At 35.7% G+C, this 19,968-nt stretch overlaps 1 protein-coding gene across 1 annotated transcript in view; it reads right to left on the bottom strand.

Annotated features, from left to right (window-relative positions):
- Window positions 1-19,968, bottom strand: part of LOC150100593 (cell adhesion molecule Dscam1-like) — a 119,014-nt gene that overhangs the window by 15,001 nt on the left and 84,045 nt on the right. Inside the window, exons 7-9 of the mRNA XM_090401839.1 lie at window positions 18,020-18,196; window positions 16,335-16,468; window positions 443-575 (exon numbers count right to left, since the gene is read on the bottom strand). Coding sequence (XP_090257965.1) covers window positions 443-575; window positions 16,335-16,468; window positions 18,020-18,196 — 444 coding nt within the window. The remainder of the gene's footprint in view (window positions 1-442; window positions 576-16,334; window positions 16,469-18,019; window positions 18,197-19,968) is intronic.

The following is a 19,968-nucleotide window of genomic DNA, read 5'->3' as shown; positions in this document are numbered from 1 at the left end:
GATAAATTAAAGTATTCAAAGTTATCTTACAATTAATTGCATTGGACCAATTAAGATGAGCGCTGATGAGCTATTCTCTCTGAAACAAGGGGAGAGAATTTAGCAATGCTGAACTTCCACACGATTTGCGACTGCACTAGATATGAATTTATGTAAACTGTTGTACTGTTTACTAGTCACGAATATCTGCTGCAGTGGAACATACAGTTCCATTTCAACAGTGCAGTAGCTACGATACTTGGGATATGAAAGTTTCTGTTTCAAATTTCTCAGCAAATAAGTCCATTAATCACAACCCACCACATTAAAAAGTTTTCGTTTCTTTGCGCGCTCGTGGCGTGACCAGAATTTCTAGAAATGGAACGCGCCCACGACTAGAATAAAGATTTGGAACGTTGAAATATTTACATGCATTATGATTTGCAGTTTCTGTTCATCTTACCTTCTCCAAGACGTAACGAGGTCCTTTCATGATAAACGCTACTAGGCGAATCCGAAGATACCGTAGAAGTTGAAAAATATCTCGGACTTTCGGGTGTAGTCGATCTCGGAGTTGTTGATAAATCTGAAACATCCTGTGAGGAATAAAAAAAAGTCCTAGCTAAACTATCTGAGAAAGGCAACGTCTATATGATTTTTATGTCGGTTAGTAAAGTAAGTATTATATAAACGAAATCCTCAAGGCTATATTTTTATAACAGAAAATTAATTATTCCTTTTAATATAATAAACCCAACTTCTAAACAACAGATCTTATTGTCTTCAATATAATTTTCACATGGCTATCAGGCTAGCGTATTGCATTGGCATTTGTTAATTATGTGTGTTCTTCAGGAATAATAATAATAATAAAAAAACCCGCTTTCCCGTGCCAGAGATCGACTAACTAGGGAATCGGTCGAAAAAAGGCTTTGAAAAATTTCCTCTAGTTGCCGACTAGACTCGAAATCAAGTCTTCCTTAGTGCGGCCAACACCGTGATGTGCAAACGCCACATCCACTGAGCTAAAACTATAACCATTACTTACATTAAGGGGACATCAGATAAAATAAACAGAATACTACAAAAATACAACCTCAAAGCCACCTTTAAACCTTCTGCAAAATTAAAAAGCTTATTCAACTCATCCAAAGATCCATTCCCTCTGCATAATGTTTCCTGTTTCCAGAATAAAGAAAACGCTCTGCCACCTGGTATGAGACTAGCTAACTAACCAAACTTTGCCACTTGAATACAATAGGCGCGGCTAAGTTTATGGACAACCCCACCTTCATGCATGGTGTTAAGATGAGGAAATTTTTTAGTCCAACAACTAGAAATTATATTGTAATTATAATAAATTTATAGAAAAAATGTATCAATAACTTATTATATTTATATATAATAATCAATATTTATGAAATATAAAAAAAATCAGCTAACGCCTTTTATTCCCTTATAGGGAGTAGGCAAGGCCTTTATACCCTATCTAGCTTTTGGAGACTGAGTGGGCAGTTCAATCTCCACTGGTAGCCAATCACAGATAGCCGGCCCATGTCTATCACTAATTATAGCAGCTACCGATGAAGAGGCTGGCAAACAAGTGTTGCCATTTCTTGGTACCTAACCTTAATAGGATATGGTACTGTCTGTAAGTACTACGGTCGACTTTCTTGAGTTTACGGGATGAAAAACCCGAGTTTCTGGGAGGAAAAACCCGCTTGCCAGAAATCAACTAACTCGGGAATCGGTCGAAGAAAAGCTTAAAAAAAAGTTCCTCCAGTCGGCGACTAGACTTGAACGTCTGACTTCGAGCGACCAAGCGCAGAGGACGCAAGCGCCACTTCCATTGAGCTACGCAGGTCTATTTATGAAATATAATTCCGAAATATACTTTAAAATAATAATTTTCTCATTTCCATTTTTAGTTGCTTGTTAGGCTTAATGGCCTATCCATGGACAAGTAACTTGGCGTCTTGGTAAATTGTCCCACTTATAAACTAGCAAAACAGTTGGCACCCAAACTCAACAAACACATTGGCAAGACACCGCCTTACATAAAAACAACAACAACAACAACTCTACACATTCCAAAATTTATCCCCCTGACATTTACAAAACTCTTTAAGCACTGCTTTGAATGAGAGTATTTTAGCTGGAGCAATCAGCTCTTTAAACAAATTGAAGGTGTAGCAATTGGGTCCCCGCTTTCACCACAATAATATTGAAAGAAATAGACAATATTAATAAAAACTGGAACCAAACAAAAAAAAAAGCAAAAAACAGAATCCTGTGGAAATGGTGGTGGGCCTATGATCCCAGGTGGAGTGAAAATTATTAAGATCCTAGATTGAATTCGAATTCAGGTTTTTTCACTGCTTTAAATGAGAGTATTTTAGCTGGAGCAATCAGCTCTTTAAACAAATTGAAGGTGTAGCAATTGGGTCCCCGCTTTCACCACAATAATATTGAAAGAAATAGACAATATTAATAAAAACTGGAACCAAACAAAAAAAAAAGCAAAAAACAGAATCCTGTGGAAATGGTGGTGGGCCTATGATCCCAGGTGGAGTGAAAATTATTAAGATCCTAGATTGAATTCGAATTCAGGTTTTTTTTTACGACCAAAGGGTGTCAATTCGATTAAACCGATCGAGCTAGTATTCAGATATTTCGTTGAGTTATCATTTTCATATATTGCTTCATTTGAATGATAAAACATGAAGGTGTTTTATCATTCAAAAATGATAAAACATAATATTTTATAATATATTTTATAATATAAAATATATTATAAAACATAAATTTGCAGTTATGAAAATTTTCTGTTCTGAGTATTGGAATAGGATGGAGAGGACATACATGTTTCGGCAACCATAAAAGTACTTACTTTAGATTCTGGAAGGCACTGTTGATTCTTTTCCTTCCAGGTGTCTTGGCACTCTATCTCTTCATATATCTTACACAGTTCAGGTGCTTCAATGTTGGCAGTTTCTTTTACGTGAATCTCTCCTGAAATACAATAGACATGACATCTTTGTAGCCACAAGCAGAGGAAAACCTTTCTGTCAACTTTAGAAACTTTGAACGAAAGTATATTTGCATAAAAATATGAAAAAAAAGACATACACGAAGATAAAAAGGGCAAAAAATATATAAAAGCTACCATTTCTGTTTATTCAAATAATTTATATGTTAGACAAACACATCTACAGCCGAAAGCGATATTGAAAAAATAAAAGAAAAACAGAGGTTAGCTGTATGTCTTTTTCATATTGGCGCATTTTTTGACAAAGTATGACAGTAAAATATACGTTGAAATGACACTCATGGAATAAATGTATTCCTAACCTCGAGCAGGTCCAAACGTCTGTGAATGTACTTTAAATCTGTACATTCACAGATTTCATAGGATTTTGCCTCCATAAACTCCGATTTTCAGCCTTGGTAAAACAAAGAAACTGGCAGAAGAGTTCATGCATTAAAATCACCCAGTCTCTTATACCTGTATTTGATTTTCATAATTTTAACCACTAGGAATCCATTTACAAATTATTTTGAAAATACATGAATATGCATAGTTTTACTATGATCAATAAATTGATATTTAAGATCGACTAACTCGGGATCAGTTTCAAATAGGTAATGTGCTCCTAAAAGTTAATATACACGGGGAAAAGTGTGAACTTATGTTGATAGACAGGCAGAGTCATGAACGTTTTTTTTGCCACACACCTAATACGCCTCAATTTGAGCACAATTCATAGAAACCAGCTAGGAATTCGATTCTTGTCACAAACAAATCGCCTTGTTCTATCTTCAGTTCCATCGCCCTTGTAACAGTATGCACCTTAACTTTACACACCGGCACAAAATGAAGTCCTGGGAATTAAAGTGACTTGATCTGGATAATCTGACGTTCAAAAAACACAAATTTTTCTTCAGGAGAAGACATTTCCAAATTGATAATCATTTCGCCTGTAAATGTCATGCAGGATTTTTACCATCCTTTTATTAGAAGAGGATGACGAATCATCTGTTCTCTTGCAGTCTGCGTCTTGTACTGGAAAAGATGCAGCATGGCAGAGAATTCGATTGTAGAGAATTCGATGCACACTTGAAAGGGACAACACAAGTTCTCTATCAATGGAAAAACCGATTTTTTACTGAAGAAACTCTCTCTCTCTCTCTCTCTCTCTCTCTCTCTCTCTCTCTCTCTCTCTCTCTCTCTCTCACACACACACACACACACACACACAATTCTCTTATGGTGTCTTCATATTAACCTTGGGGATACATGACATCGCGTAAAACGGACAGTTTTTAATTGGCAAAACGATTCGAACTGATAATAATAATAATGATTTCTCAATGACTAAATAGAATGCAAGGATGTTTGGTATTTAGGATCACTGTTAAAATCTGCCTAGTTGTTTTAACTTATCTTCAATGGGACAACTTGTAGTGACAAAATTAGCAAATGAAAATAACATCTGTAGTATGTAAGCCAAAAATGTCCATCTCCATAAAGCAATCCATAACTATATCGTAAATTTGAATATCGTAAACTTGAATATCGTAAACTTGAATATCGTAAACTTGCTGAGGATGTCATGATCCCCAGAAAAAAACGACAGGAATCTCAACCCAACTCTACTCAACTCTAAACCTTTTTTAAACTTGATCTAAAACCTTTTTTAGATCAAGGATATTTAAACAAAAATATCCTTGATCTCTTGGTCTTATCTTACTAAATCTTCCGGTGTGTTTTGGACCAAGGCGGCACACTCACACTTTCATTGGTTGCACAGTCTTTTATCAATTACATACGCTATAATTTCGAAAAAATTTACTTCATCTTAGCATGTAATCATCAGCTGATCGAAGACAAAAGTTGATGCTGGACTCCGTCAGTGGTTGAATGGACAGAATTCGTTGTCTAATTTGTCAGCAATCATCAATAAACAATAAGAAGAACACAAAAACATCACACCTGGCATAATCTGCACTTGGCGCATCTATTCCAAAAATGTCAATATAATTTTTTGGACGATTGCCCTAATAATCAGTCATCAGCTTGATACGATAAACAAAACAGTTTTCACGATATAAACAATACATTTCCAAATGCTTTGAATTTCAATAAACATTTGCCCTCTACATGGAATCATATTTCATACAGACACATCCATGCAAAATTTCCATATCTGCCAATAATACTCCCTGCATTAAATATCGCTCGGTTATTAATTATTTTCCACTTACATTAAGTAGAACAATAACTGACCAGAGAAACGACACGAAGGAGAACACAGAAATGAGTATTTCACAGCACACTGATCACTAAGGATTCTCATCTGAAGCTATTCGTCTTTGCATTGTCTTACTTATGTGCCAAAAAAGTGAAGAGAATAAAGCCCGGCATTTAGGATGGGAGATAATAGCAATTAACGGCCTCAATATAAAGCACCGGCATTGTAGAGAATGCGAAATGACCGTGCATTCATTGGTTAGGCAAAAGAACGATGTTCTGTCGTTATTCACGAAAGAACCCCTATTTTTAATACGAGAACAGCGATGAATTTAAGTCATTAACAAAGTTTCACTTGTCATAGACATAATGGCCTTTACTGGGATTAACAGCTCACCAATTGTTGCTTACTATGATTAATTACCAAACATTAAAAGTTAATTCTTGTTTATTAATTAGATATATTCACGCTAAAAACCTTGTAGGAAACATAAATTATGAAAATCGTAGTTGAGCAGCTTTCAGAAGTATATGCTGTATGAATATTATTATTATTTATTCACATAATTGATACACAGTCAAAACAAGATTTAAACAACATTATTTAAACAACAATTTGACTGGTGATACAGAACAATTCAGATTCTACCCAACACTCTAAGAACAGTCCGTCAGGTAGCGTCGTAAAATGTGGACTGTTCCAAGTAATGCTATTTTTTGTAGGTCATATGGGGTCACTTCGTTGATGTTTAACTGTTGTAAATAGTTAGATAGCTTCTTTGGAATTGTACCAAGTGCACCGATAACTATTGGGATGACTTTGGTGTGTTTAAGCCACAGCCGGACAACTTCGATTGCCAGATCTCGATATTTAGTAATTTTTTCCAGTTCTTTGTTGTTAATGTTGTTATCACTGGGTACTGCGATATTGATAATCCAAACCTGTCGATGTTCGATAATTGTGATGTCAGGTCTGTTTTGTTCCAAATGTCGATCAGTTTGTTTTCTAAAGTCCAAAAGAATTTTTGCAGTTTCGTTTTCCAATACTGACTTCTATTTTATGCTGCCACCAGTTAGCAGATGTAGGAAAGCCATATTTTTTGCATGCATGCCAATGAATTATTTTGGCCACTTCATCATGGCGGTATTATATGCAGTTTGAGATATTTTTCTGCAGGCACTGATTAGATATTCTACAGTCTCATCTTTCTGATCGCATAATCTGCATTTACTGTTATTATTGATTTTCAAAATATTTGCTTTCATTGCATTAGTTTGTAATGCCCATTCTTGAGCTGCTAGAATCAATCCTTCTGTTTCTTTTTTAATATATCCATATTGTAGCCATTGCCCCAGTCTTGTTCGCGAAGAAATTAGCCATGCAAAGATTTATTTTTCCATCTCACATATCGGTTATTTTGGTGTTCCTTTTTGTATATGCTGTATGAATATCATCATCATCCAATGTGACCTCTAGTGATGACTCGGAATTTTCACTTTTCTCTCCTTTCTTCACGATCCCACTCTCCATTTTGCCCTGATTGTGTGCAGAAATTGTCAATGAACCTTAAAGAACATAAACACAGAATCTGCATTTCAAATTAAGTCGAAATTAATGGAACAGTGTAACGTGAAGAAACAGATAATTCCTCCCTTGTAACCACTCTTCACTTTAATATGATTAGCCTGAATTTTTCACAGGCATTTAAGCCATGTTAGGAACATGCATATTACAAATATGATTATAATAGTGTCTGTGGAAGATATCGTAACCCCCCCCCCCCCCACACACACACATTATTTACCTTAGTCTGATTAGGCTGAATTCCTCACAGAACTTTCAGCAACTGAAGAAACAACTATATTCCAAATTTATTCGAATACAACCTCTAGAAGTATCTACATTATGACACTTTTTTTTGACGTTATTCGCTGTTTATTATGATTAGTATTAATTGGATTTAACGCTCGACAGTTGGCAGGCTGAATTTTGTTGAATTCGCATATCGAATAAAAGTGGCTCACAGATAATATTCAACTCAGACCCTCCGTTACAAGCTGAATTAAATCCAACCTTGATTCTTTCAATAAGAATAGTCACCAACTGGCTACAATACTTCGCTGTCAAAATTGTATAATCACTTCCTGCAGGCTGGAGAAGATAGTGTAAAAGTTTGATGCAGCAGAAATTTTCGTTTGCCTAACGCATCGACCTTTTACTGAAGGTCAAACCTAGAGAACGTGTAAATATGTTTATTGTATTATCTCTTAGTGTTGTTTATAGAATATATACAACCCAACAGGAATTAGTTTACTCCTCACAAAAACAAAGCATGTAAAATTGATAATGCCAACTACAATACGGAGCAGTCGGAAAGCCATTTGATTCCTGTTTGCACAGTCAGTCGCAGGTGGCCTTCAAGGTCGGAGCAGAAAGGAACGAGCGAAATTAAACAGGAGTTCCGCAGGCCGACAGAATGGGATTAAGAACATAAGAGAGGATAGCGGCGAAAGTTCCAGAATCCACTATGGGATTAGTAACATGAAAGGAGATAGCGTCGAAAGTTGGAGAAACCAGCTATCACGTGATATTGTAAGGGGAGATCCAAAACTGAACTGAAGACATGGAATATGAGGGAGATATAAGTGAGGAATTGGGGAGTGATAGGAATCGACACCCAGAGAGATAGTCACCTGGTGAGTGAACCAGGAGGAGTTACTGCCCAGATGCCGAGAGAATCTGATGGAAGGAATCCGGAGGTCGATCTGCCATAAAGCCGTTCGAGTCTAAAAGCACGGATGTCCCGAGGCGAACGAGGAGGGAGAACGAAATGTCCAGATGCTATTCCGCTCCTACAGAGTCTGTGAAAAGTGGACGACCGTAATCTCGCCCGAGTTTTTCACACCGGAAAGTTGTCCCTCGCACCCCACTTTGCTGACCCGATGAAGCCGCTTGTACTCCGTGAACTTCGAGGTTAAGGATCCTAAAGCCCGGAGCAAAAATTAGGAACATCAGACGCCGTGACTGATAGAAATAGCCGATGCATCAATAGAAGAACATTTCACGTGAGTGTGATATCATTTGTTATAAGTTACGTGTGCTGTAAGAAAGATATAATAACTGACTGTTGAGATTTATAGGATAGGATAGCCAGAGAATAACTACTGCGCTCTTTATCATAGAAATGAATAGTTATGTTGTAGAGCGGAGTATAGCTAATTCCTGAAGAGTTACATGGGTTTTAAGAGTGATCTGTAACTTGTAAATAGTTAAGTCTGTGTTTTGATATAATTGATGAATTAATGGATATGTTCTGATAATATAGATGCAGTTTAAACTAAGGTACTAAAATTCATGTGATAAATTAAGTATCTTAAGTTAACCGAGTGACTGGAAAGGATTGATACGTATTATAATGAATCAGGGTGTTTGCTATTAATATCTTGTTATTGTTGTGATGCCAGAGGATTTGACGTGTGAGACATTAGCTTGGAAAAGTTTTATCAGTTAACGGAATAATCAGAAGGATGTTTGTTATAAAAGGTATTTAGATAAACTGCGTGAATTTGATTGAATTAAGATTTAACAGAGGATAGTTCCCTTGTACTTTTTGTATTGTATGTTTTTTACTTCGCATTCATTAAATAAGTCCTTCGAATTTTTACAAAAATTTGTTGGCTGATCTTTTTTATTGTAATGCATTGATCTGAAATAAACCGAGCCTGTAAGCGGGTAATCACTAGAATCATACTAGAGGGAGATGCCACGACTGTTAAGACTTTTTTGGGGATTTTGAAATTTGGTTAAATCATAGTCAGCCGGAAGTTTTCATAATTTCTTGTACCAATCTTGGGACATGGAGGCGCAGTCAGAAATTAATATAAATATAAGAAGTACTGAATCACTGAAGGTAGTATATGTAAAGGGACCACGAGTGAATTGTAAGAAAGAGAATATAAACTGGAAAGGAAACGATAGAACATAATATATTACAAGAAGGAACAGTTAAAATATTACAATAGTAAACTGATCAAAAGATGCTCATGATGGGGTGTGTGTGTGTGGGGGGGATTTCCCGTAGTAAGAATATTCATCCTTCAAAATCTTTACAGATTAAAGCATTCCAATTGGAGAGACAATGAAGACAAACGGATTAAGACTGAAATAAGCGGACGAAAGAAATTTTAGAAACTGATTGGTGAACTGGTTTCGAGCGACATTAGATCATTATAATGTTGAGTCAATCGTTCATGTTAGCTTACGGTTATTAAAAACTGCATTACGAGTAATAAAATTGACAAGATACTCTACCAATGTGTACGTTTGAACTTTATTTAACATACATAAATCTCTGTAAGAATCTGACTATTTAAATGAGTGTTAATTTAAATAGCCAACTTTCTGAAGCCTACACGGTCATTCGAAATACAATTCGAAATTCACTGAAAAAGAAGTGTAACTTGGTTGTTGTCGTGTGGGTTTCCCCCCAATTTTCCTCATCCGTTCCATTAGGACGGTTGAGGCTGTGTCTTCCAATGAGGAACTTCTAAGTATGCATTTTTTGATTGTAGATTTGTGTTCATGGGACCGGTTTGCCTATTCTCAGGGACGAAAACCCGAGTTTTCCGGGAAGTAAAAAAATCTTCCACCTCCGTATGAGACCGGCTAACATACCTTTAGTCGAAAGAGATCAGATAAAGGTTCCTCATGTCATAGACGGGAAAACCCAGGTCTTTCCGACCCTTCGTCTATAGTATAGACCAGCGTTTCCCAAACTTTTCCAACTACAGAACACTTCACAAATCCTGAAAATTTCACGGAACACCTTGGTTATTTAGTAATGTATTAATTAATAATTAATTGTTAATTTACCTGATTTTTATTATTAATTAATTAATTAAACATCAATTAAACATAAACATCATTAAATTAATTTGTGCCGATTTTCATTGACATCCCATTCTGATCAGCAAAAATTTATAATATTATTATAAGTACTTACCAGTGAATGCAGAGTTTTTCTCCTGTGTGCTGGTAGTTTTCCCCTCCTTTTGTACATCCTGGAGATCGCTTTGTAGGCTGGTGGTGGATGACTCATTATCTGTTGCGTCACAAACACCTTCAATAAGAGATTTCTTAATACCAAAATTAAACAAAGTCCCTTGTCTCTTATTCATATCAAAATTTAGATCTGCAACTTTTAAAAAATCACGGCACTACGGTTTCGAAACTTTCACCCTACGATACGAACTCGCGAAGAAAGTATTCAGTATTACTAAATTTGAGAATCGGATACAGACCTTGATCTTCAATTTCAGTGGAAAAATTTTCTTTATACTTCCTTGCTGATTGGTCACTAACATTTGCAACACAGATGTTATTTCTTTCAGTTTTGAGAACAGAGGATAACCCGCCCATTGTTGTAATCAGCTTGCAGGCAATTTTTATGATCGGTCATAAACGGTGGTATTCTCTTTCCCGATTGTTGAAAGATTTCGATGTGTGAAAATTAACAATAATTCATGAATATTTCCATGTTTAAAAATATGCCGCTTGGTCACTGACATTTGCTACGCACATATCATTTCCTTCAGTTTTCAGAACAGAGGATATGCCACCCATTGTTATAATCCGCTTGCAGGCAATTTTTATGACCGGTCATAAACAACGCTATTCTCTTTCCCAAAGGTTTCGATGTGTGAAAATTAACGATACACAGATGTTATTAGGCGTTTGTGTCTGAGGTTTTCGACATATTCACGAATATTATTCTCATCAGAATATTTCCACTATAAAATATTTATTCATGAAAAATGCTTAGAAAACTAAAATGACAAATGCCGGGAACTTCGCGCGGAACACTTATTCACCTTCCGCGGAACACTTATTCACCTTCCGCGGAACATTAGTGTTCCACGGAACACAGTTTGGGAAACCCTGGTATAGACGATGTCCTTTGGTTGGACTCTATACCGACTGAGCTACGAAGGCTCTAAGTGTAACTTGGTTTTAACCATAATTACATTTTTCATGCTTTTAGGATAGCCAAGATGAAAAATAAAACAAAATAAAATAAAAATATAACTGTCAGCTGTACTTAATAAACCTTATTCCATTACGAGGAAAAAAGAGTAGGAAAGGTGAACGATGAAATCACGTCTTAACTTAGTTGCTTGAAATTCCGCAGGCAACGTTAAACTGCATAACTTTAATTCATTTCTAAGAGTTCAATAAATTCCAACATTATTTCCAAGAACTGCATGGTCGCTGTTTCTTTCTTTCTCGGTCTCTGTTTTTCCCATTAGGATTGTGGTTATCAGGGATGCTAATTAGTAAGATAATGCGTAATTACTTCTTCTAAGTGTTGCGTGCTATTAAATGTAGCAGCTGGATCTTAAAAAGAAACAACAATTTATCTGTAAGACTAATTTCAAAAGAGCACTGGAGCATAGCGATTATGAACAAAACAAAATTATCCACGAAAGATAAATACTCTCCTAAAATACTTTTGGAATTTCAGAGGGTTGAATAAAGAATGGGATATTAAACATACACGTTAATTCCCAGACCCATTTAGAATATTAGTTGAATATAAGTAACGAATCTTGCTATATTTTATTTCTTGTTGAAGACAAAAAGTATTAATTGAAATTAATTATTTCTTTCAGAGGACGACTAATTACAAGATAATGAAAGAAGGTAGCACTTTCAAGTATGAGTTGGGAAAATGAGAAAACACCTGTCCAAAAAGAAACCGAACTTTTCGAAAATAAAAGAAACTAGTGGCGCCACCTGTTGTATCTTTTTGTTGTCGTGTTTTGACGAATGGTCGGTTGTCACGATATTCATGCCGTACGCGACATTCTCGCTATCAATTGCTTCAAAACTTCGAGATAAATCTCACCATTGACCTTTTGGCTAGGCGGAACGAATTGTTTGAGGATAATGCCCTTGGAATCGTAGAAACAAATCAGCATTGTCTTTACTTTTGACTTCTCCAAGCGATGTTTTTTCGGCTGCCCCTCTTCTGGTGTTCTCTGGCCCTTTGTTTCGGACTCATACTCAAAACACCACGTTTCGTCACTGGTAACGATCATTTCAAGGAAGTTTGAGTCCTTACGACAGGTTTGAATGAAGTCCTTGCAGTGTTCAATTCGATACATTTTTTGGTCGTCGGTCAACTTGTAGGGACCAAATCGCGAATTCAATTTACGAAGGTCCAAACGCTCGGTCAAAATGTTGTGCACAGTTGATTTTGGAATCCCCAATTCATCTTCAATCATTCTGAAGGACGATTTCGGGTTTTCTTTGATGAAATCACGCACTTTTTCGATGTTAACTTGGCTCAGTCCAGTTTTTGGACTGCCCGGCTTTTCGTCGTCCTCAAGCGTCTCACGACCACTTTGAAATCGCTTATCCAGTATGCACGTTAAACCACGTAAACGTGCGCACTGGATAAGCATTAATCACCGTATGCTTTTTGAAGCATTTGATGAGTTTCGGTAAAACGTTTACCAAGTTTAACACAAAAGTCATCGCAGCTCTCTGTTTGAAACTCATTTTCCGACCTTTCATCAAAACACACTGTCACGTTTGGCACTATAACTCGGCTTCTAATGAAAGAAATGTCAAAAACAGTTGACACAACATCAATGAAGGTTTTCGCTTTCGACAAGAAAAAGATACAAGTGGTGCACTTGTTTCTTCTATTTTCGAAAATAATAATTAATAATTTTAATAATTAAAATACTAGATTTTGACTATTAAATAACATGCAAAGAGATAAATTTACTACTCACCTAAAGATGATTTTTTTGAATTTAGTTGTCGTGTTCTTCCATATTCATTTTCTTTTCTTTCTTCTAAATTTAGTTTTATTCGATCCAACTGTATGAAATATAGTGAAGCACTAAATATTTTCACCTTGAATTATGGTATGAGATTTTGAAACTGTCGTTATTGTTTACATGAAAATAAATAAATAAACACCTTTTAGGAAACATTTAAATCTTCAAAATATAGTAACTTATTAATGTCTTTTATTCTTTAAATGGAATTTTAGCATATTTTAAGCAGAAAATTGGAATAGAAAAGCCTAAGAGGTAAATTAATGGACGATATTTTTAAATTAAATTGAAAAGTGCTTTTCACTTGAAGATTAAACTGAGAAGTATTTAAATTTAAATGTAAATTTTAAAATTACTTACCTTAAACAAAATGATATGAAAATTTCTCAGCGTATTGATATTCTAGAGATGCTAGAAGGCGAACCCGTGAGACGTTCATTCGACCATAAAATTAGCGAATTAACAGAATGAAACTTCTGAATATAGGATTGTCTTATCCACTCCTTGAATTAGTAGCGCGATTTTACCATCCCTACTTTTTTTACATACAGAAAGAAATCCTTTAAAAGCATGTCAAATACACACACTGTGCAGACGGCATGGAACCCTTCATTATTTAAGGTTCCGGCACTGAAGAGATTCCTTAGGATTGCCAACAGTACTATGAGATCAAACATCGAAGTGATGAATCAGGGTGTAGGCTTCTGATCTGCGAAAAAGCCTGTTACCACATTAGGTTCCTGTGGGTGATTTGTTTGCGAGTCTTCCACATCCCGCTGGATGTCCTTACGATTTTTTTTAAACTCTTCTTTTCCATTGACCATCAAAAGTAATGTAAGGAAATACAGTTATTCTATGGATTAGAAAAAATCTCCACAAACAATAACAGAAACACAAAACGGAACCCAGTAAAAATGTTCAAAATTATTTCAGACTTCAACTTCACCAATACCAGCATAAACCATGTGCACCACCATCATTTAGAGTTACCCAAACTGGATCTTAATAACGTCAACTGGAGACGTTATTAAGCGCTGTCAGTTGAATTACAAAAATAACATATTTTCCTTTCATCACAAGGTCGTTCGTAACATCTGACACTATGTGTTAGAGAATGTACTCGTAGAATTATCTATTTTTTTAATCTGCTCTAGCTAAAAATTTCCTCAATAAATTTTGCAGCAATTATCTCCTGTCTCTTTTATTCTCCAAATTCGCATAACTGCTGGAATATTATCTAAAATAAGCTGTTTTTTTTTCTGGGATATTAATGCTCACAAATGACACTGTCTTCCTCACAAATTCCAAGCCAAAACGATTCAGCGATCTAAAAGTTATCCAGCTACCCATCAGAATACTAGATAATCATCTCCCACACCTCAACACTTTGGTCTCGTCATAACTAGTTCTTAAAACACACCCTTTGTCCATAAAGAAACCGAACTTTTCGAAAATAGAAGAAACTTTTGGCGCCACCTATTGTATCTTTCTGTTGTCGATAGCGGCAACCTTCGTTAGTGTTGTGTTAACTGTTTATGACATTTGTTTTATTAGAAGCCGAGTTATAGTGCCAAGAGTGACAGTGTGTTTTCACGAACGGTCGGAAAATGAGTTTCAAACAGAGAGCTGCGATTGACTTTTGTGTTAAACTTGGTAAACGTTTTACCGAAACGTATCAAATGCTTCAAAAAGCATACAGTGATGAATACTTATCCCGTACTCAAGTTTACGCGCGGTTTTAGTGATTTCAAATTGGTCGTGAGACGCTTGAGGGCTACAAAAAGCCGGGCCGTCCAAAAACTTGACTCAGCGAAGTTAACATCCAAAAAGTGCGTGATTTCATCAAAGAAAACCCGAAATCGTCCGTGAGATTGATTGGAAATGAATTGGGGGTTCCAAAATCAAAAATCAACTGTGCACAACATTTTGATCGAGAGTGCGGGCCTTCATATATTGAATTCGCGATTTGTTCCCCACAAGTTGACCGACTACCAAAAAAATGTATCGAATCGAACACTGCAAGGACCTCATTAAAACTATTCGTAAGGACTCAAACTTCCTTGAAACGATCGTCACTGGTGACGAAACGTGGCGTTTTGAGTATGAGCCCGAAACAAAGCGCCAGACTGCTGAATGGAGACGACCAGAAGAAGGGCATCCGAAAAAAAGTTGCTTAGAGAAGTCAAAAGTAAAGACAATGCTGATTTGTTTCTACGATTCCAATGGCATTGCCCACAAAGAATTCGTTCCGCCTGGCCAATCGGTCAATGGTGAGTTTGATCTCGAAGTTTTGAAGCGATTGATTTTGAAGCGATTGATAGTGAGAATTCGTCTCGTACGGCATGAAAAACGAGTCGTCAAAACACACTGTGTTTTGACGACCGACCGTTCGTTAACACTGTCACTCTTGGCACTATAAGTCGGCTTCTAATGAAACGAATGTCATAAACAGTTGATACAACACTAATGAAGGTTGCCGCTTTCGACAACAAAAAGATACAACAGGTGGCGCCACTAGTTTATTCTATTTTCGAAAAGTTCGGTTTCGTTTTGGACAGAGGGTGTATACTGTGGATGACAGCAGTTCTCTTGGTACCTTAATCTCGTTCAAGTTTGCTTTTCCACGGACCATCAGTCTCTTAGCCATTCTCAGTCCTTCCTTTTGTGTTAGAATACTGCAGATGTTATCATTGATGCTATCAATAAGAAAGTTGTCTTAAATTACGATCTATCGTTCACCGATTCACTGTAATCACTTTTCCTTGGGAATCTGTATATTTGTCTTGTCATAATTCCTTTTGTTTCATCTAACAGCATGTGACCATAGGAAGCTGCTAGTCAACATCCATTTACTGTCAAGGAACCAATTTTCCTTCCTCCTATTTTGCTTACTCTATCTCTATACATTAGACCACGTCCTTAACCCTCTCAGGTACCCAAGTAATGCATTCACAGGTTCTTTGTTTTCTTCTTGCTCATTTAGCACCTTTCGGATGTAGGATTAATTATAAAAAAGGATATTATATATATTAATTCAGATGCATAATTCGAATTATTTCTAGGCTTGTTTTATTGATTATATCGGAACTAATTAAAAAAATTCATATACTGAAGTATGGAAAAGAAACACAACACGAATACTGAACTAAGTATAAGCACCTAAAACAAGCGATGTTTAAGGAATAAACAGCAATTGCAGCTTATTGCTTTAGCACCCACTTTATGATTTTTAAATAACAGTTAGCCTATTAATTACCTGAAATTCCTGTAAGCTAATTTCTTCTCTATTTGGTAAAAACAAAGGCTTCATATCAGGACGGATGAAAATTTTTCTTCCTAAACCATCTTCAGAAGCAGAAGGCATATCGTGGTGTCTTCCTTCGCCTGCACCTATTCAAAAATATAATTTAAGTTATATTATTGCTGGATTATCTGATTATTATTCTGCATTTTAAAGTACAGATTTACAAATAACTAAAATAAATGACTAACAACACGTTTTGCTAAATAATAATTTGAATGAAAGTTTGTATGATTAATTTAATTAAATACAATATTAATAATTAAGCCCGCATTTTTTACACAGATATCTTTTATTGGGAAATAACTAGTCAGACTGTGCTTACAGTTTACTAAATTTAGGTGAAAAATATGCAATACATATAAGAAAACGAGCTAACCATAAAATTTAAAGCGCCTGTGACTCAGATGCTATCACAGTCTGTAGGCAGTTGTGTCGTGTCAGTATCACATTTGAAGAGGTGATGCCACAAACTTACCCTTCAAAAATTGACGAACTATCGTAGCAGATGAATGCAGGATTTGGTCACACTCTCAGACACTTTTTTAGCATGCGATTTTGTTCATGTCCGTGCAGTGCACACAATATCTTAACACATCACGATCATCAATGCTGTCAGACAGATTTTTTCTTAATTTAGAGAAGAGATCTTACTTTCAGCTTGGCAGCATACTGAACACCGTGCACGAGTACATAGTATACTGGAAGATAATTTCAGTTATCTTCTGGGATGTGCATGGGGACTACTGAAGTAAATTTCACACCTCCTGGTGAGATAGTCAGGCAGCTTCTGTTGGGTCCTTTTGATCTGAATGTCATTTGCTGCAAAACGTGTAGTCTGTTGCTACAACATGCGTTTCTTTCTACAATAAGATTCACTCCCACAGCCCAAACAACAGCATTCCTTAACACTGGCAGATTCTATCGCACTCGCTATTAATAGCATCTCTGCAATTATGTTAAGGTCAGTATTCAGACACTCTCCTGTTTTAAAATGAAACATGGTGATAAATATATTGCTATCGTCAAACATCCCATACTCTTAACAGATATACTCCTAGAGGCTACTGTACATATGTACTTTATATTTGTGAGTGACACATTGATAACTTAATAGACTTAGAAAAAAGGTATAATTACAGGATGCCGTAGGAGTGGCCTTTTCGTTTGTAACAATGTAACAAAGAGTGTATTTCCATATTTATTTCAGCATGGAACATGAAGTCTACAGGTTCTTTCTCAGCGTTATGGTTTACCTGTGGATCGTAACGCTGCCCTTAGCCAAACAAGTTGTGTAAGTTTGTTAATCAGAGCGATCAAAGAATTTCTGCTTGTACAAATGTTTTTTTTTTTTCTCCTTTCAAGTGGTATATTGTTCTATCTTTTTTCTGGCATCAAGTGTGGATAAATACGTCCGACACTTCTATTTACCCCTACTTGATGCTGAGTTGCTGTCTCAGTCGTATTTTTCATTATTAATCAGGCTCACACTAGGAATATACAATGCATATATACAGTATATACATGTGTATATTTTTGTGGTATGCGTACACGTTATTATATTGCTACGTATTTTACTTATATATACCACTCAGATAACATTATAACAAACACTCAGATAACATAACAAACACTCATACCTTCAGGTGTTGTTCTATTAGATCTTCTCCGTACACAGAAGACTATGAAGAACAGATTGACTGTTACAAGTATGCATCCAACTACCGAAGCAGGAATCCACCAGATTTTAGATGCAAGCTTTTTTGATCCTTCTTTTTCAGCAAGATCCGTTGATGGAGTATTTGGCAGTGCGATTTCTATGAATAACAGTCAAGAAAAGAAATTGCTTAGAACCGACCTAATATACAAAAATAAAATAAATAGATATTTCTTTTAAATGTGCAATTCATTAAAATTATATATATAACTTCCATTATTTTTAGAATATCCCATTGATGTCTTTGAGGTTTCCTGCTAGCTCAGAACCTAACCTAAACAAACTAGTAAAGCTTATTTGATACTTTATATTATTCTTTCAGTGAAAGAACGTACTTATAAGAATACGGTATCATCACTAGGTACCTGTACATTATTACTAGTCGTTTTGATCCAGGAGGTCCTTTTTTATTTTACTTTTCTTAAAACTAGACCAGCTAGACTCTTTGATAAAAATATCCAAACGGAGAATGCTCCTGATAAAGGTAATAACAGAAAAAGAATTCTTCTGTTTCCATGGAAATTTTATCAGCTATGCGAGCAACAGAGAAATTCAATTTATCTGATACGTTTAGTGGTTGCATTTTTTTTTCGTGATAGACAGTAGAAGATTGAATCATAGAAGTGCATTAAATGAATACAATTCGGGACTCCAGAAATTAGATTTGTGATGTTTCCCTATAAAATAAATAAAAAAGGGGGGAAAACTCAAGTTATTAACTTCGAAATATAGAATAGCTGATTATTTTTTCCACATGAAAAGATTTTTTTAACAGGTCAAATAACTTTGTCTGTTGAACGACCTGTTCTACCACTCTTACTGAATAATAGAAGAAATAAGCATGCACTAAACATGTGGAATAATAAAAGGTATTACTAAGTTTACTAAATTAAATTTTTATGGAATAATTTAAAAAACAATAACACATGATATATTGACCCTCCTATAAGATAGTGGACTTATTCTTTGTTGGATATTAATTTTGGAACATTCAAAGAAAGGTCTCATCGACTAAAAATAGGTCTGCTGAGTATAGGAGATTATTTATTTGGATTTACAGAAACAACTAAAGGTATGAAACCAGAAAGTATGTCTGTTAATTGTGTTATTCTGGTCAGTTCGGGTGAAGAATTTTACAAAGATTCTTCGCGTCTTACAAGGAATTCAAACCAAGAATGGGAGAAAAAGGATTAAAAAAAAAACGCTTCCCAAATACAGAAAGATGTAAGAAAGCTTTGAGATGTGGATTTGGAGAAGGATGGAAAAAATCAAATGGACAGATAAAATAACTAATGAAGAGGTCTTAAAAAGAGTAGAAGAAGAAAGAAGTCTGTTAAGGAGAATAAAAAGAAGAAAGGGAAACTGGATCGGACATTCAGAAGGAATATGTCCGATCTGAGGGAATCATCAGAGATGCCATCGAAGGAAAAATAGATGGAAAAAGACCGAGTGGAAGAGTAAGGAAAACCATGCTAGATGACATGCTGAATGGAGACAGGTACACAACCTTGAAAGAGAAGGCTCAGAACAGAAGAGAGTGGAAGGAACGTTTCTGCTACCAAAGAAGAACCTGCTCAATTGCAGAATACTCAAGAAGTAAGAAAAGTATAAAATGGAGGCTTATCACACGACTTTCATGTAACTGATAAATATTTAATTAAGTAGAAAAATCGTGTTTTAAAATTAATGTACAGTCCTCCCGCTGTGAAGTCATATTTGCCCTTTGATGAAAAGGTGTATTCGAGTCCAGTTTGACACGTGAGGAACACTTATGAGCACTTTCATCTAAAAGTGAGTCGGGTACATCAAGACGTGGAAGGGTTTGTTTTCCCCTTCTGCAAAACCTACCAAGAGATATGCAAATTCACAAAT

The sequence above is a fragment of the Typopeltis vanoorti genome, chromosome 12 (assembly GCF_054136105.1).
Source record: "Typopeltis vanoorti isolate ZY-2024b chromosome 12, IOZ_Tvanoo_1.0, whole genome shotgun sequence".
Classification (NCBI taxonomy): Eukaryota; Metazoa; Arthropoda; class Arachnida; order Uropygi; family Thelyphonidae; genus Typopeltis; species Typopeltis vanoorti.
Note: the sequence above shows the minus strand (reverse complement) of the source record. Positions and strands in the feature narration are given on the sequence as shown.